Source organism: Rattus rattus, chromosome 11, assembly GCF_011064425.1.
Source record: "Rattus rattus isolate New Zealand chromosome 11, Rrattus_CSIRO_v1, whole genome shotgun sequence".
Taxonomy (NCBI): Eukaryota; Metazoa; Chordata; class Mammalia; order Rodentia; family Muridae; genus Rattus; species Rattus rattus.
The window spans coordinates 66,817,911-66,834,054 of NC_046164.1; the positions used below are offsets into that span (position 1 = coordinate 66,817,911).

General features: G+C 47.8%; 1 protein-coding gene across 1 annotated transcript in view; it reads left to right on the forward strand.

The window, feature by feature from the left end:
- Slc2a9 (solute carrier family 2 member 9) overlaps positions 1 to 16,144 on the forward strand; it is a 110,472-nt gene that overhangs the window by 84,589 nt on the left and 9,739 nt on the right. The window contains exon 11 of the mRNA XM_032916787.1: positions 12,363 to 12,490. Within this exon, the coding sequence (XP_032772678.1) occupies positions 12,363 to 12,490 (128 nt within the window). The remainder of the gene's footprint in view (positions 1 to 12,362; positions 12,491 to 16,144) is intronic.

Sequence of the window (16,144 nt, forward strand, 5' to 3'; positions counted from 1 at the left end):
TTGTTCTTGTTCTGTGTGTCTTTGATCTTGCAGTTGGTCAGGTCTGGGCTCTGAACACTGCCCATGATACAGGTAGTATACAGAGGTGGACGGGAGGCTGCGTTTATAACATGAATCATCCTGGAATAAAATACAAGCAGCAGCGATTGGATCTCAAGCACCTTGTTTGGGGTTATAGAACAGAGCAAGAGCCTGTGCCCTGCTAGTAAATCCCACTGCCCCTACCTAAGTCAAAAGCCAATAGCTATAAGTCTCCTTGTACAATGTACAATGGAGCCCCAGATGTACTGTGCCCACAGCCCTAGATATTCCTACTTGTTGAAAATGAATAAGTATAGGAACAAATAAGAGAGAGAGTTCTATGCATGCCTTTGGCCTTCTCCCAGCTGAAATACTCAGCTTAGATGAGACTCAAGTCCCCTGAGGAGCTAGAAAATTATGTCGAATGCAGAGTGACAAGAAAATTAATTTCTAGTCTTCATGACTAAGCAGAAATTATTGGGTAGAAAAATAGGTACCATTACACTCATACAACTAGAGCTATAAAATGAGACACATCCTGGCACCAAACCAGTATGTGGTCATGATTCTTGAAAGACAAACCCACATAATACAAAATTAGCTGTCATTGCCAAGGACATATCAGTGAATTTATAGGAAGGCAAAGCTTACCTTTGGATTCATTAGCATGTGTTATTAATAGTAGCCCTCTTCTAGAAGGGGAAATCCAGCCTCATGCCTATGACCACACAGGGGCTTGTGGGAAGGTCCCTGTGACATGAACCTTCTGAATCCTGCTGTGAACACTAAGATACAATGTAAAGTTGTAGCTGCTCCTGGGCCTGGCAGGAGATGGCCCCCAACCCTACCCCTGACCCCAGGCATGGCAGTCGAATGGACTTAAAAGGCCGTTTTGTGAATGATCTCCTCTCTAACTGAGGGTAAAGCTAGAGGACTCAGTGAGAAACAGAAGACCAGAACCAGCCACAATGGGAAGAAATCCCATTCCCAAGGCCACCCAGACATGTAGGAAAGCACGTGGTAATACCTTAACCTGGAGCGAGACTGTGTAGTGATGCAGAGTGGGCTGCTAGAGACCTGTCAGTGAGCTTCTCCAATATGGGCTATCTCAGTGACCAACTGGAAGACAGTAGCCATATACTTAGAGCATAGGGACCAGGACCAGGGAATGATAGGACAGCAGAGCGACTTGGGAGCAGATGGGTGAGAAAAGGAAACTAGCTTAAGGTGAAACCATTGTTCTAGTCTTGTTTCCATTGCTGTGATAAAATACCCTGGCAATAGTGACTTTGAATAAGAATGGTTTATCTAGTTTACAATTTCAGGTGACATTCCGCCATTGCAGGGGAGTTAAGGCAGGACCTTGAAGCAGGTAGTTACATCTACACTCAAGAGCAGAGAGAAATGAGTGCATTCATGCTTTTCAGTGCTCAGTGCCTCTCTACACATATGAAGGATACAGTGCTTTGTCTAGGAGGTGGCACTGTCCCACCATGGGCAGTCTTCCCACCTGAATTAATATACTCAAGAAAATCCCCCAAAGATAATCACACAGCCAACATGGCCTAGGAAATCCCTTGTTGAGTCTCTTCCTAGATGATTCTAGACTGGTCAAGTTGACAAACTGACCAGCACAATAACTTAGCATCCATGTTAGTCACCTTCCCATTATTCAAAAATTACTTGAGACAACCAACTTAGAATCAGAAAGGGGTTGTTTGGGCTCATATTTGGGCGATTCTGGTCTGTCTTAGGGTTTTATTACCATGAGGAGACACCATGACCAAAGCAACTCATAAAGAACAACATTGGGCTTCCTTCATGGCAGGAAGTGTAGCAGCACAGGCAGACATGGCACTGGGGAGGTAGTTGAGAGATCTACCACCACCCTCAGGCCCCTGTAGCCTGAGAATGGCACCTCCACATTTCTGGAAGTCACTAGGCAACCAGCCCAGCCACAGCTGCTTTCCTGAATCTGGAAGTCTCCGGACAGCATCACCAGATCTGCCAGCTCTAGCCACTCAGTTAAAATTCCCTCCTTCCATCATCTCAGACAACTTAAAGGCATGGTTTCTCCTTTTCCATTAGTCTGGAGCCCTCAGGGCTATAATCCCCACAAAGGATGCCCAAAGCTTGTTCCTCAAGTCAGCGCAGTCCCAGATTCATGTTTATTTAATAGGATGTTAAGTTACTCTGACCAAATACTCAACTTGAGCAACATTGAGGGGGGAAAGATTTAGTTCGGTTCAGTTTTCAGTCACAGTCCTGAGCTCTGTGGATGCCAGGCCCATTATGTGCCAGAAGGTCACAGTAGTAAAGACCAAGCAGAAAAAGACTGTTCATCTCAGGGCAAATGGAAAGTGGAGTGGGACAGGCTGAGACTATGTATGTAACCTTCAAGGTACACTCACAGTGTAATATATCTGGTAAATCCTCCAGTGAGCCCTACCTCCTAAAGTTTACAGAGAGAGAGAGAGAGAGAGAGAGAGAGAGAGAGAGAGAGAGAGAGAGAGAGAGAGAAGGAGAGAGGAAGGAGAGAGAGAGAGAGAGAGAGAGAGAGAGAGAGAGAGAGAGAGAGAGAGAGAGAGAGAGAGAGAGAGAGAGAGAGAATATGAATATTTGGGGACCAAATATTTAAGGACCAAATATTCAACACATGAGTTTTATAGGAAACGTCCCATATTTAAATCACAATGTGTTCCTCTCTCATGGTGGATTGAATGACATCCACCAAGTTTCATATTTGCTTGGATCCTTGACATGCAACCTTGCCTGGAAATAAATCATTAGTGAACAGTTAGTTAAGGCTCTTCGGGTGTAATCAGCATGATCTGAGGTACAAAGGAAGACCAGGAGTCACCAGGAAGGAACGTTCCAAGAAGCGCAGAGCAGACGCTATCCAGAGCTTTTGAAAGGAACAGGGCACTGTCCAATCTCAAGCTTCCAGCATCCAGGTCTGAGATGACAAATCCTGTTTTGAGTGACCACGTTTGTCTTCATTTGTTACAGCAGGCATAGGAAACTAATCTGGTCACTGTGATGACAGGAAAGCACTTTGTCACCCCAGGTATCTGGAGGCACAGGGCAGGTGGGCCTTGGGAATGAAAGACTTAAACCATCCATTGTGACAGGGGCATGTGGATGAGCTGCTCACACTTCACTTGTCCAGGAAGACCAGGGAGCTTTCAAAGTCCTTATTAGCTTCCTGCAGTTGAGCACCCTCTCCACCAAGAGCACTGCCATGTGCATCCTGAGGACCACAGCAGCTCTGCAAAGGAGACTTTGTTTGCTTGGTTTTCTGTTGTTGCTGCTGTTTGTTTGTTTGCCTCCACCCCCCCCCCCTTTTGAGACAGGATTTCTCAGCATAGCTTTGCTGTCCTGGAACTCACGCTATAGACCAAGCTGGCCTCAAACTCCCAGATATCCGCCTGCTTCTGCTGCCCTCCTGAGGGGTGGGATTAAAGGTGTGAGCCAATGCCACCACCTGACTATGTCTTCATCATTATTTCTTCCTCTTCTTCCTCCTCCTTTTCCTCCCCCTTCCTCTCCTTCTCTCCAGACTCCAGGGAGCCTTGCTTAGTCTGCCCTACATGCAGTGTAGATGGGGCACAACCAGAATTTGGCCGACCCTGAGCCTGAACTCCTCCTCCCCAACTTGCCCCATTCTCCCTTGAGTCTCTCGATGCTCAGTTTTCCTTCTTATCTTTCCCCACAGCCTTGGGTAGAGTTAATTAGTGAGCTTGCGGCCTGCAGCTTGAGTAGGAACACATGGCTGTGTGCTTTAAGATTTTCTGCCAAGCTCCCTGCAGAAAGGTTTGTCTTCAGAAGACATCACAAGTGATCGCTCTTTATAACAGTGCTAAGTCCCAGTGGCTAAGCCTAGAAGATTGATAGGTTTGAATGATTGACTGATTGATTGCTTTTTCTTTTCTTTTTTCTTTTTCTTTCTTTTCTTCAAGGATCTGCCAAGCCTTGAGGTTTAACAGACATTTAGAAAGTCCCAGAACTGGTTCTTACTCTGCAGAGACAATGACAACTCTCAGCTTCCAGACTTTCCATAGTTCCCACCTCAGCTGTCTTCTCTAAGCTGTGGTCTGGGCTATTCCTCAAAATCCAGCACAGGAATTTGTCTGTTATTCCTACCTCCACCGACATGTGACTAACTGCCAGACTGCATCCATTTACTGTGGCTGCTGTAGCAAGCTAGTACAGACTGGTGGATTCAAATAACAAATGCATTCCCCATTTTTGGAAGTCAGAGGCCCAAGGTCAAGGTTGAGCAGGGCTACTCTCCTCTAGAGGAACAAGAAGAGCTGTCCTCTGCCTCTGCCTCTGCCTCTGCCTCTGCCTCTGCCTCTGCCTCTGCCTCTGCCTCTGCCTCTGCCTCTGCCTCTGCCTCTGCCTCTGCCTCTGCCTCTGCCTCTGCCTCTGCCTCTGCCTCTGCCTCTGCCTCTGCCTCTGCCTCTGCCTCTGCCTCTGCCTCTGCCTCTCGTTCTCCCTCTCTTTCCATCTCTTCTCTCTTTCTCTCAACTCTGTTCTCTCTATTTCCCTCTTCTCTCTCCCCCTTGCCACTCTCTCTCTGCCCTCTTTTCCTTCCCTTCTTCCTCTCCTTTCTCTATTGTCTCTGCCTCCGTCCTCTCATGGCCATCTTCTCTGTGCCCCAAATACCCTTCTGCCTATCCACTTAGATAGATAACCAAAATTAGTTCCTTGCATAAAGACTCCTGGTCTATTCTAACAACAAAGAAGATATATTGGAAATGAAACTCTCAGCAAATCACAGACAAAGTGGGAAATACCCCCAGGAGGGGGGCAGAGGAAAGGTTGAGGGACTGAAGAAAGGGTGAAGAATTGTTACACTGAGATAGCAATAACGATGACAACTATGACACTAAGGAACATCGGGACCCATTTAAGACATCAAACCTGTGAATATGCCATGTAGGAGAAGCAACCAAAATATATATGAAAGATATAATGAATTCCAAGACTTTATAGCAGGACATTTCCCAAACTCAAGGAAAGAATTGATATACAGGTACAGGAGGCATTTAGAACCCCAAAGAAACATTACCAGAAAAGAACTTTTAGCTGTCACATGAAAGCTAAAATTCAAGAGTACAGAACAAAGAATATAAGGAACAGCCAGAGAGAAGTGGTGAGTTACCTACAAAGACAGACCTGTTAGGATGAGAGCAGGCTGTGAGCACAGACTGAATTGACCAAGAGAATACAGACAGTTATGTCTCAAGTCAGGAGACATATGCTACCAATCAACATTATTATACCCAGCAAAATTAACCTTTAAATGCAAGGGACAAATAAAGACCTTCCTTAATATGCATGCACTTAAGTAATTTATGACTACCAGGCCAGCACTCCAGCAGATACTCAAAACCATACTATACACAGAAGAGGAAAAACGTGATACACAATTATAAGGGCTCAGGAAGAACAAATTTCACTGGAGGAATGAGTAAACAAACAAGAAATAGAAAACGACTAAAGCTTACTGACTCAGTAAATTAGAACATTTCTAAGATGAGTAAGGGAGGAATTAGCCTGTGTTTTCCAATGATAATTTTAAATGTAAGGGTGTAAGTCCCCAGTTAAAAGGCATAGACTAGATGGATGGGTTAAAAAACAAGTTTCAACTAATTTCTATCTGCAAGAAACTTCATTGGCAAGAACACAGACAAATGCAAAGTGAAAGGATGGGAAATGGTATTTTGAGTAAAAACGCTCTCCCAGAACACTCTTGATTCTGATGAGCACATTTTCAAAAAGGAACAGAAGATAAAGCCAATACAAAACTCAGTGCCTTTCCTATATACCAATTATGAACATGCAGTGAAAAGAATCAGGGACACAATCTTATTAGCAGTAAGGAATAAATCTGGCTAAAGACTTGGAGGATCTTTATAACTAAAATGATGAGCTCTGCTGTGAGAAACTGAAGGAGGTACTGACACTCACATATCAGCAGAACTAATATTGTTCGAAAGGTCATTTCTTGAAGGCCAATCTACAGATTCACTGCAGTCCTCATTAAAATTCTACTGGAATTGTTCCCCTAAATTCAGAACAACCCAACAATTCACATGGAAGCCCAACAGATTCTAAATAGTCATTCTGAGTAATTCTGGGTATATCAATGTCTAGTTTTGATGTGACTGCAAAACACTGTCCTCAGTGCTCAGTGGGAAAACTAACATCTCAGAGGAGCACTAAAGCTAGACCATGATCTAGATCACCATGATCGCCACCATTACCATAACCACTACCAATGCTGTCACCATGGTTACCATCTTCAACATATTTCCACCAATGTCATAATAGTGGAAATGATCATTAGCAAACACCATCACCACCATCACCATAACCACCATCATCACCACCGCCATCACTATCACCACCGTCATCATCACCATCACTATAACTACCACCATCACCGCTATCACTATAGCCACCACCATCACTACCACCATCACCATGATCACAATAGCAGCTGCCATCATCTCCACCATCAACATGATCGCTATAACAACCACTGTCATCTCCACCATCATCACTATCATTGTCACCACCATCACCACAATCACTATTATCCTGATTGCTGTGGTAGGCTAGGCGGCAACAGCACCATCACCACTTGTCTTCTTTGGCATCCTCACAGTAACCCAGTCCTTAACATCACCACTACATCAGTGTTACCATTTCCACTACTGCTGCCACCATCAACACTTTCCACCAGCACCCCCATCATTAGCAACAGCAGCAGCATCTTTATTGAGCAGCTATTACATTCTGTTATGGCTTTGTGTTCTTTACCGGTGCTATCTAGCTCCATTCCCAAGAAACTCAAGAGTTAGTCAAGACAGGAAGTGAGGCATTGCCCTTTGTGCATGTGCCTCAGCTTCCATTAGAACTCCACAAGCTGAGTAGGTGGTAGAAACAGGTCATGAGAAAGCCTCCCCTCCATGCTACAGCTTCTTTCACAGCTCTAACGAGCAGACTCTTGTAGGCCCGAGGCATCAACATTGGCCATGTTTTAATTTGCACCTTTCCAACTGAGAAGCAATTACAGGATAATGATTCATTTCTCTAATGTGTCAAAAATCAGCTTCTAAAAAAAAAAAAAAAGCAAAGCAATCCACTGCATTCATTTCTGACCATTGTCTTCCTGTTCCTCTGAGGGAAGGCTAGGTTCAGGCCTCTCAGATGTAGGGGGGAAGTTATCATCCCACACTGGGAGCAAAGTGGACAGAATTAGGAGATTGTTTACTTACTTAATACCCTCCCCACACACATACATATGTACATGTATGACACACACACACACACACACACACACACACACACACACACACACATTTTGAGACAAGGTCTTATGTAGCCCAGTCTAGCCTTGAGTTCATTAGGACATCCAAGGATAACCTTAGATTCTTGACTCTCCTGCCTCTGCCTCCTGCGTTCTGAGATTACAAGTGTTCACTACTATACCTGATCCTTAAAGACAAAAGGCAACTTTCCCAGAGAGGCCACATGAAGTGTGAAAGAACTTAGAACTCTCAGTCATCCACCCCAATGCATACCCTGCCCTCCTCTTCAACGTCTCCTGTGGCTGCAACCTGATCTTACCCTCTTTCATCAGTTTACCCAGAAGTGAAATGGGTCGTAGGAACTGTGAGGACTAAGTGAGAAAGACATAGGAAATGAGGGCATGTGTGTCATGGACCAGCTCAGGAAGGCCATTGCATCTCCTATCTGCCACCCTTTCCAGGGCGCCTGCCTTGGAGCAAGTGCTGGCAGTCTGCAGTGTGACCACATTCATGGCTGCACCGTGTTTGCTGGTCTCCAAGTCACTACCTTGTCCTCCCTTCTCAATTCTTAAATTGACTCTGCTCTAGTCAGGGAAACAAAGGCTAGGGAAGCCATGAGGCCATCTGTCCCCTTCCTTAGAGAGGTTTCCCTTTCTTATGTGCATCTGTATTTGTAGCATCTACACATAAGGGCGAGTCATCGGGACCAGCCCCTGTGGAGTCTGCCCCTTCAAAGCGGAGAATTATACAGTAGCTAAGTAGCATGAATATAAGACTAAATTTTAAGAAATCGGGAATGAGAGCACCAGATAACGGAATGAAGACTGACAGAGTGAGCTGGAAGGGCCCGGATGAGCATCCTAACTAAGCTCGTCAGGAAGCTACTGCACTTCCCAGCCGAGCTTGTTCAGAAGCAGGTGGAGTTCACAGGAGAGTCTGCAGACAGCCTAGGACTGAGCCCTGCAGACACCTAAAGGGCAAGCTCCCAGGCCAAGGGGCGCCCCAGAGATAACCTTCCAGATGTGTGGAGTCAAGAGGATGGACGAGGATGCACTATGAGTGCACAAAAGGTGGCGCCACCAACCCCGGAGCCAGGAAGGAGCGAGGGACAAAGAGGTTGGAGGTAGGAGGCTGTTTTGCAGGTTTCTGGAATGGAAGAAGGAAAAAGAGGAAGGAGATCCCTGAGAAAGAGAGAGCTAGAGGCTTGAGGGAGCAGGTGCCACTGGAGAGGTTTTGCCTGAGGAGTCTAGCATTGCCTTTCAAAAGCAGAAAGAGAGCTGGAGGGGAAGGGTAGCTCAGAGGTCATGTGCTTGCCTGGCCCTCACAAGTAAGTCCCTGGGTCCTATCCCCAGCACTGCAAAAACAAACAGGCAAGGAAAACATCTTCCTCAGACTGGCCTGGAACAGGTGCAGCCCAGCAGCTGTCAGCTTGGAGCTCCGGGGAAGCTTTCAACCTCCCACCCACAGGGCTCAGCCTCTAGGTCTGGAAAGTTGACCTTGTAAAGGGCAGATGCTCGTCACAGCTAACCCAGGATGGCAGTGCTGCCCAGTTGCAGAGCAAGCTCTCTGGCTTCGCTAACCCTATCCCAGCCCGACATCTACAGTGCAAGCTACATAAGCTTGGGGGAGGGAGCAGTGCCTGGGGAATGGGAAAACAAGCTGTCTATAGAAGAGGTTAGCAGAGATGGCAGAGAAAGACAGAGCTGCTGCTGTCTTGTACAGGCTTTTTCCTCCATCTGCCCTGCCTCCCACCCCTCTCTCCAGCAATGGGTTTCCTTCCGATCACCCTCGCTCAGCCTCAGTTTTCAATGCTGGCTCTGCCATGGCTTCCTTAGAACCACCTTTGGAGGCTCACCCTTCTGGGCCTCAATGCCTCTTGTAAACTGAGATAATATAGCCTGCCTAAAAAGAGTCTTAAGGACAGGAAAATGAATCACCATAACTGCATTGGCAGCATGCTATAGCAGTCAATACATCGTAGATATCATTTAGGTAAGATGTCCACCTTGACGGAGAAGAACGCAGGGAAAGCCCAGTGCACTTGGGTCCCAGCCCCCTCTATGCCCTGCCTGGCCACCTGTGGGACCCAGGATGATGTCTCTATCTCCTGGTCAGTGGCTTGTCTGGGACAGATTCCCAACACACCTACCTCTGAACCCAGTTGTTCATCATTATCCCAACCTCTTACATTCTCAAATGTCTGAGTGGAAGACAGATGACTTGGTGTCTCTGCCTTTAGATGACCGAGACAGTGCCACCCTCAAGGGCTTGGATGAGGACAGAGAAGTGTGTCCCCTTATCATCAGGTAGCCTTTGGGAATCTTCACACTCATTCTGCCTGTAGCAAAGATAGGCAGAGGTTTGTATCCTATGAGTCAGTCATGCAGACACCAGTCTTTGAGCAATGACAGCATGCTATGGAATGAGGAAAATTCATTCTCCAGCCAGCTGAGTCTCAGCCCCACTAACTTATTGAGCCTCTGCCCCACCCAGGTCCCTGATGAGCCCCTCACGAAACGTCCACCTGGTCCAACCCTCCTCCCTCTGTCTGCTGTTTTCCCTTAAGTAGACTAATTTAGCATCTTGGGGTTAGTCACAGCTGGATTGCTTTCCTCTCTAAGCATTTAAGAGCTGATTAAACAGATATCTCGCCAGGGTGATCTGGGCCTCTTGGTTGACTCTGAGGAGTCTTTGATGCTCTGCTGTAAAGCTGGGATAGTAGATCACCCAGGGTGTTACAGCAGCAGGTGAAACACATGTCAACAGGAACTCAGGACAGGATAAGTCTGTGTGGGTTTCAGTCTTGGGCAAAACGGGACTTTGAGTTCTTTTCCTCAGAAAGAACTCAAAACAAGTTTCCTTGGGAGACTCCAGGAGACAGCAGCAGTAGGCACCAGGTCTGAATAGAAGGCACCCCAAAGAAAAATATGGTCCCACCAAGGAGTTCTGGGAAGCTACAGGGAAAACATGTCCCACAGGAAGGACTTAGGCCAATCTTCTTCTGGGGCAAGATATTCTATCCCTCTGCCTTGGGAAAACCAGCCAAGGCTTCTGCCAGGGTGCTATAGGCAAGTAGAAGTGGGACAGACACCCCAAGATGGTAGGAAGTTTAACCTATGTAGGTAATGCCAGACCTGCTCTAGCCTCCTGGGTTCAAACCAGATAACAGGACCTTCCTGGGCCAAAGGTGCTGCTCCTTGAGAGACATCCAGCTCAAGAAACATCTCTAGTGGGAGCTCTGTCATTTAACTGTAGTACATTCCAGGTTGAGTTCCCTACCCCGCCCCACTCCAATACCAGACTTCCTCTCTTTTGTGCTCACCTGAGAAGTAAAGTACCTCAGGAGAACCTGCGTCTTCCAAGTTTACTGGAAGATGAACTCCACCCCACCCATGACTGGGTGTGTTCTGATAGACTTCATGTTTCTTAGTTTGCCATTATAATGTGCTAGATCTTTACTTAGAATGAGTGGGGCCAGTTTGGACTCTCATGGCCCATCTCTCTTGAGACTTCAACAGCTTCTGCCTCTGACAGGAGGTTCTGGAGGCCGTTGTTCCAGCCTGAGCATCGCTTTGGAGTGGTGAACAGAGTACTCTCTGGGGATGAAACATGCTAATTGGCAGCGGGAGGGGAATGCTGTTTCTCTGCATGACTGATCTATGGGAATCCAAGTTGGGATTCTTCTGCCTCCGTGATGACCCAGGGAGCTGAGAAGCACTTGCCAATACTTCCCACCCCCACCCCACACATACACTAGAGTTCTTGACTACTTGTTTCCCCCTGGTGTCCCTATCTGACTCCCTACTCTCCCTCCAGCTGACCCTGCAATACAATAGCCATTAAAGATGGGCTTGTGTAGGCTACCTGACTGGCTGCACCAGTCTACAGGTGAGCTCCCACTGCAGCCTGCTCAAAGGGTCATGGGCTGTGTTAGTATTTTCCATCATTCTGATGAATAACTGGAAGAGTATACTTAAAGGATCATTTTGGCTTGCAGTCTCCGAGGGCTTGGGTCTATAGGTCACAGCAGGTTTTCTGAACCTGGTGTGAGATACAGTACCACAAAGGACTGATGAACAGAGCTATTCACTCTGTGACAGACAGGAGAGAGAGAGAGAGAGAGAGAGAGAGAGAGAGAGAGAGAGAGAGAGAGAGAGAGAGAGAGAAGAAGAAGAAGGAGAAGAAGAAGAAGAGGAGGAGGAGAAGAAGAAGAGGAGGAGGAGAAGAGGAAGAGGAGGAGGAGGGGAGGAGGGGAAGAGGAGGAGGAGGGAGGAGGAGGAGGAAGGAGGAGGAGGAGAGAGGAGAGGAAGAGAGGAGAGGAGAGGAGAGAAGAGGAGAGTTGGCCAGCAGCAGCCTTTCTGGTCATGCCTTCCCTTCCTCTAACTAACACCATCAAGTGATTGATCTGTTGATTAAAAGTTGGCTCCATGAACCAGTCAAATCTCAAGATTATATCCACCAGCTAGAGAACAAATCAACTGCGAGCCTTTTGGGTGACCCTTCATAGCCAAACCATGAGTGCCTGATTAGAAGACCAAGTCTCAAGCAAATGCTGTGAGCTCGCGTAAGGTGGTGGGGCTGAGCAATGAGCAGGAAGCTGGTGTGGTGTGTATTAATCATATTGTAACCCAAGATAGGCTTATAGGAACATGACCCATCTCTAAATGAAGCTGCATCCGTAGTCCATCAAGGTCTGTTGCTTTGAGCATCATGGAGATCCAGGCAGTACTGTGTTTGTGCTGAATCTCAGTCTGGGCTCTATTTCTCCTTTGACTAGGTCAGGGAAATGTTTGTGTCTCTGGAGCCCAGGGCTGAGGGCTGCTAAGAGCACCAACCCTCCCTCATGCAGGTCCAGCTGCTCCTGCCTGAACAGCATCCTTACAGCTGCTCCTGCCTGGACAGCTGCTCCTGCTTGGACAGCCTCCTTACTTTATGGCAGTCCAGCACCCGGTTATGGATGCCATGTTGGGGGTGTGGTCTGCTCAGGGGTTCATTCCTTTCCCAACTCTCCCCTCACAGGTGGGATCCCATTCATCCTGACCGGAGAGTTCTTCCAACAGTCAGAGCGGCCAGCAGCCTTCATTATCGCAGGCACAGTCAACTGGCTCTCCAACTTCGTTGTAGGGCTCCTTTTCCCCTTCATCCAGGTATGCTTGACAAGGGGCCTACAGCCATCATGTTGCCTGGGACATGATGAAATGGCTACCTCTGATCTCTCTCTCTCTCTCTCTCTCTCTCTCTCTCTCTCTCTCTCCCTCTCTCTCCCCCTCTCTCTCTCTCTCTCTCTGTCTCTCTCTCTGTCTCTCTGTCTCTCTCTCTCTCTGTCTCTCTCTCTCTCTCTCTCTCTCTCTCTCTCTCTCTCTCTCAACTCATACTCATTCCTCCCTCTTGTCCTTTTCTTCCTTGTGTCCCTCTTCCCTCCATAACCCACCTTCCTCCTCTCCCCTCCCCTAATATCCCTCCTTCCTCCTGTACCTCCCTCCATCCCCCTTTCCCCCTCTGCCCCTCCTCCCTCCTGTCCAGGAGTTAGCCATGTCTCCCAAAAAGAATGGGTCCTTACTGGTGAGTTTGTACAGGAATCCTAGATTGTGTCTTGAACCTATGACTTTTTAATCACTTTTGCAATGTGCTCACCACTGGGTCAGACAAATACAGAAATTCTGTAGTATGTAGCATGTGCCCTATATATACTCCAAGCCTCCCAAACAAAACTGATTGGTTGGAAAATGCCAACATACTCCAGAACCAGATACAAATGCACTGGCTTACTTAGTAACTCAACATAGGGTTTGCAGTGTTTGGGGTGACAAAAATGAGTGAGCCCCTGCCTGTGGTTCTGAGGCATGTGGGTAGAGGTGTGGTGGTCCCAAAAGATTTCTTGAAGGAAGTGACTTTGGAGTAGAGACATGAGAAAAGTAAGGAGTTGGGGAGTCTGGGAAGTATGAAGTCCACGCTAGCAGTGCAGAAGCCCAGAGGCTGGGTCATGCTTGACCTGGGGCAGGGCAGGGGTGGGGGTGGAGACAACATCAGGACCAATGTGGCAGCATCAGGGCTAGGCAGATAGCTGACTGATTGGAAAGTGAGCTCACAAAGTTATCCATAGGTTAGAACACGAAAGACAAGGACTTTGCCAGGCTCTGCACAGAGACAGTGCCCAGCAGCATTCAATCAGAAGGTGAAATGTCCCTGTTCCAGCATCCTCCAGTGCTCCATGACACATGTGGGTCCACCTCCAGTAGGTGACACTGCACCACACACCTCTAAGAAAGAGGCTGCCATCTCCTCTTAGAGTGCGGTTTCTCCCTGACTCCATTGTTCTAAAGACTGGTCAGTGCCCCTTAATTTGCTAGGGGCAGCCCAGCATGTCCCAGCGATCCTAGTCCAAGCCAGAGGAGCAAGAAGGCCCGGTCCCCAGTCCACCGTGCCCCAGCCATGACTCAGCTCAGCTGCAGACCTAGGAGGAAGATCCTCCTTCCACAGCTGCAGACCAGTCCTTCTGTGCCACAGCCCCCAGGCATGGTTCCCTGTCCCTGTCATCTCCCACAGCCCTCAGCTGGACTGACTCCTGATCCTCTCACAGACAAGTCCACTGTGGCCAGGGAACAGGTAGTCACCCCAGGCTCCACAGGGCCCGACTCTGCCTGCCTCTCTCTGTGCTGCCCACCATTGTGTTGCAGCCTCCTCAACTCAGCAGCTAGAAAACGGGTGCACTGTGCAGCTTTCAAATCAAATTTGGATGCATTTGAGCAATGCCTTCCCATCTCAGGTTCTACAAAGCCCCTCTCTGGGCTACAGAACACAGTACTCCCCTCCTGTGGTCCCTCACCAGCTGCAGCCAGGACATAACAAGCTGGTTTTTCAATTTTCTTTCAGTGAGCTTTTCCTGTTTGGTTGAAAAGCTAGCAGGTAATGCCCGGAGTTCGTAAAGCATCCATTACATGGAGACAATTAACTTGATGTCGTCTGTTGCTCCTCTTTTCCACTCCTTTGCAGCCGAGCCTTCCGAGGCTCAGAGTAGGCTGTCTGGGTCTGAGAAACAGGTCCCTGCCTTCTCAGCACCTGGGGGTGGGCAAAGTAGAAAACCTTATGAACACCACAGTACCAATGCCATCGGGCAGGCTGGGAGTGAAAACATCCGCTGGCATGTTCAGGCAAACATCTAGTAAGCACTTGCTGTGTACCAGCAAATGCTCGACCAGGAGGTACAGCCTCAGCAGCCCTTCTGGGAGACTCCAAAGGTACCTCCCACAGCACATGGCAAAGCCAGAACTTGAACCCGCGTTCTTTAACCTCACCTGTAAGTCAAGGAGAGAAAGAGATCTCTGGTATTCAGCAGATCACCCTATCCTAAAAGTCTACTTCAACATGAGTAGCTAATTTATAAAAAAAAAATCAATTATGGATATAGGTAGAGATTTATACAGAGGGAGTCACTCCTCAGTGTCTTCCACAGAGCTCTGTGTTGTGGAGTGTGTGTGTGTGTGTGTGTGTGTGTGTGTGTGTGTGTGTGTGTGTGTGTGCATGCATGCTTCTGCATCCTTCTGCAGCAGGGCTCCAGCTGATTCTGGGGCCACTTGACCTTTATTTCACATCACTCAGATTTGCAAATCGTTTCCCATCTGCACATCCCTCCGGTGCCATCACAGCGCAGCACCTCATCTGACAGTTTCCCATGTGTCTGGGGCCCAGATTCTATATTCAGTTTCATTCAATGCAATTATCCCAGGCGATTCAGTTGGCTCACTTGTGAAAGAGGAGGTCGAGGAAGGAGCGATGACCACCCGTGAGGCGCTGGCTATGTATCAGCTCTCTCGGCAGCCAGACTGTAGAGCGGAAGTTCTTATTCCTCCTATGGATCAGTCAGGTTGGGCTGCCTGTCCCACAGGAACTAATAGCCCCCAACTGAGGCCGGTAGACAGGAGAGGTTCCTGTTTCCATCACCCAGTTCATGTAACTTATCGAAGCAGCCATTGAAATAGATACAAAACGAGCCGAACAATCAAGTGACTGAATAACCCATCCCCACGCAGATGGCTCTCCCTGGGCATGCCATGCAGTGTGACTTGTGTAATCCCACAACAGGTCTGTGAGATCGATGTCCCCACTGGCCTCCTTTTACAGATAGCAGCTGATGCACAGAGATGTCAAGTCACTGCCCCGGGTTTGCCCAGCTAACAAATGCTAAAGATGGGTTTAAACCTATATGCTCGAGTGTTCATTTTCAACCACTCTAATACACAGCCCTAAATCTCAGACAATGATACTCACACAGTGGGTGAAAGGGTAAGAATGATGTAAGGGGCTCTGAACAATGTTTAGGTTGCGTCTTATAAAATCTCTGGATCTCATTGTTCTGTCTAAAGAAAAACTGGTTGCAGCCATCCCTGTTATTAGAGATGTGGCTCTGTGGCTAAGAACAAGCCTACCTCAGGCCTGCATGTCCTGGGCTCCTGCCAAGGAGATATGTTAAATAGCCATGGGTCCCTAGGGTGCTAATTAAGAAGGCCAAGCATGTGTCTTATTTTTATTCTATCCATCTATCTATCTATCTATCTATCTATCTATCTATCTATCCATCCATCTATCCACCATCCATCCATCCATTCATGTGTGTGTGTGTGTGTGTGTGTGTGTGTGTGTGTGTGTGTGACCTCAGACATGTTCAGAAACAACTTGCAAGAGTGTCCCAAGCTGCATTGTCTCCATGCTGCAGGGCAGGGTGGTGCCAGCCTGGGAAACTCAGCGTGGAGTACGTAATGAGCAGAGAACTGTGACTGAGCACCCAGCACTTACAGGCAGAG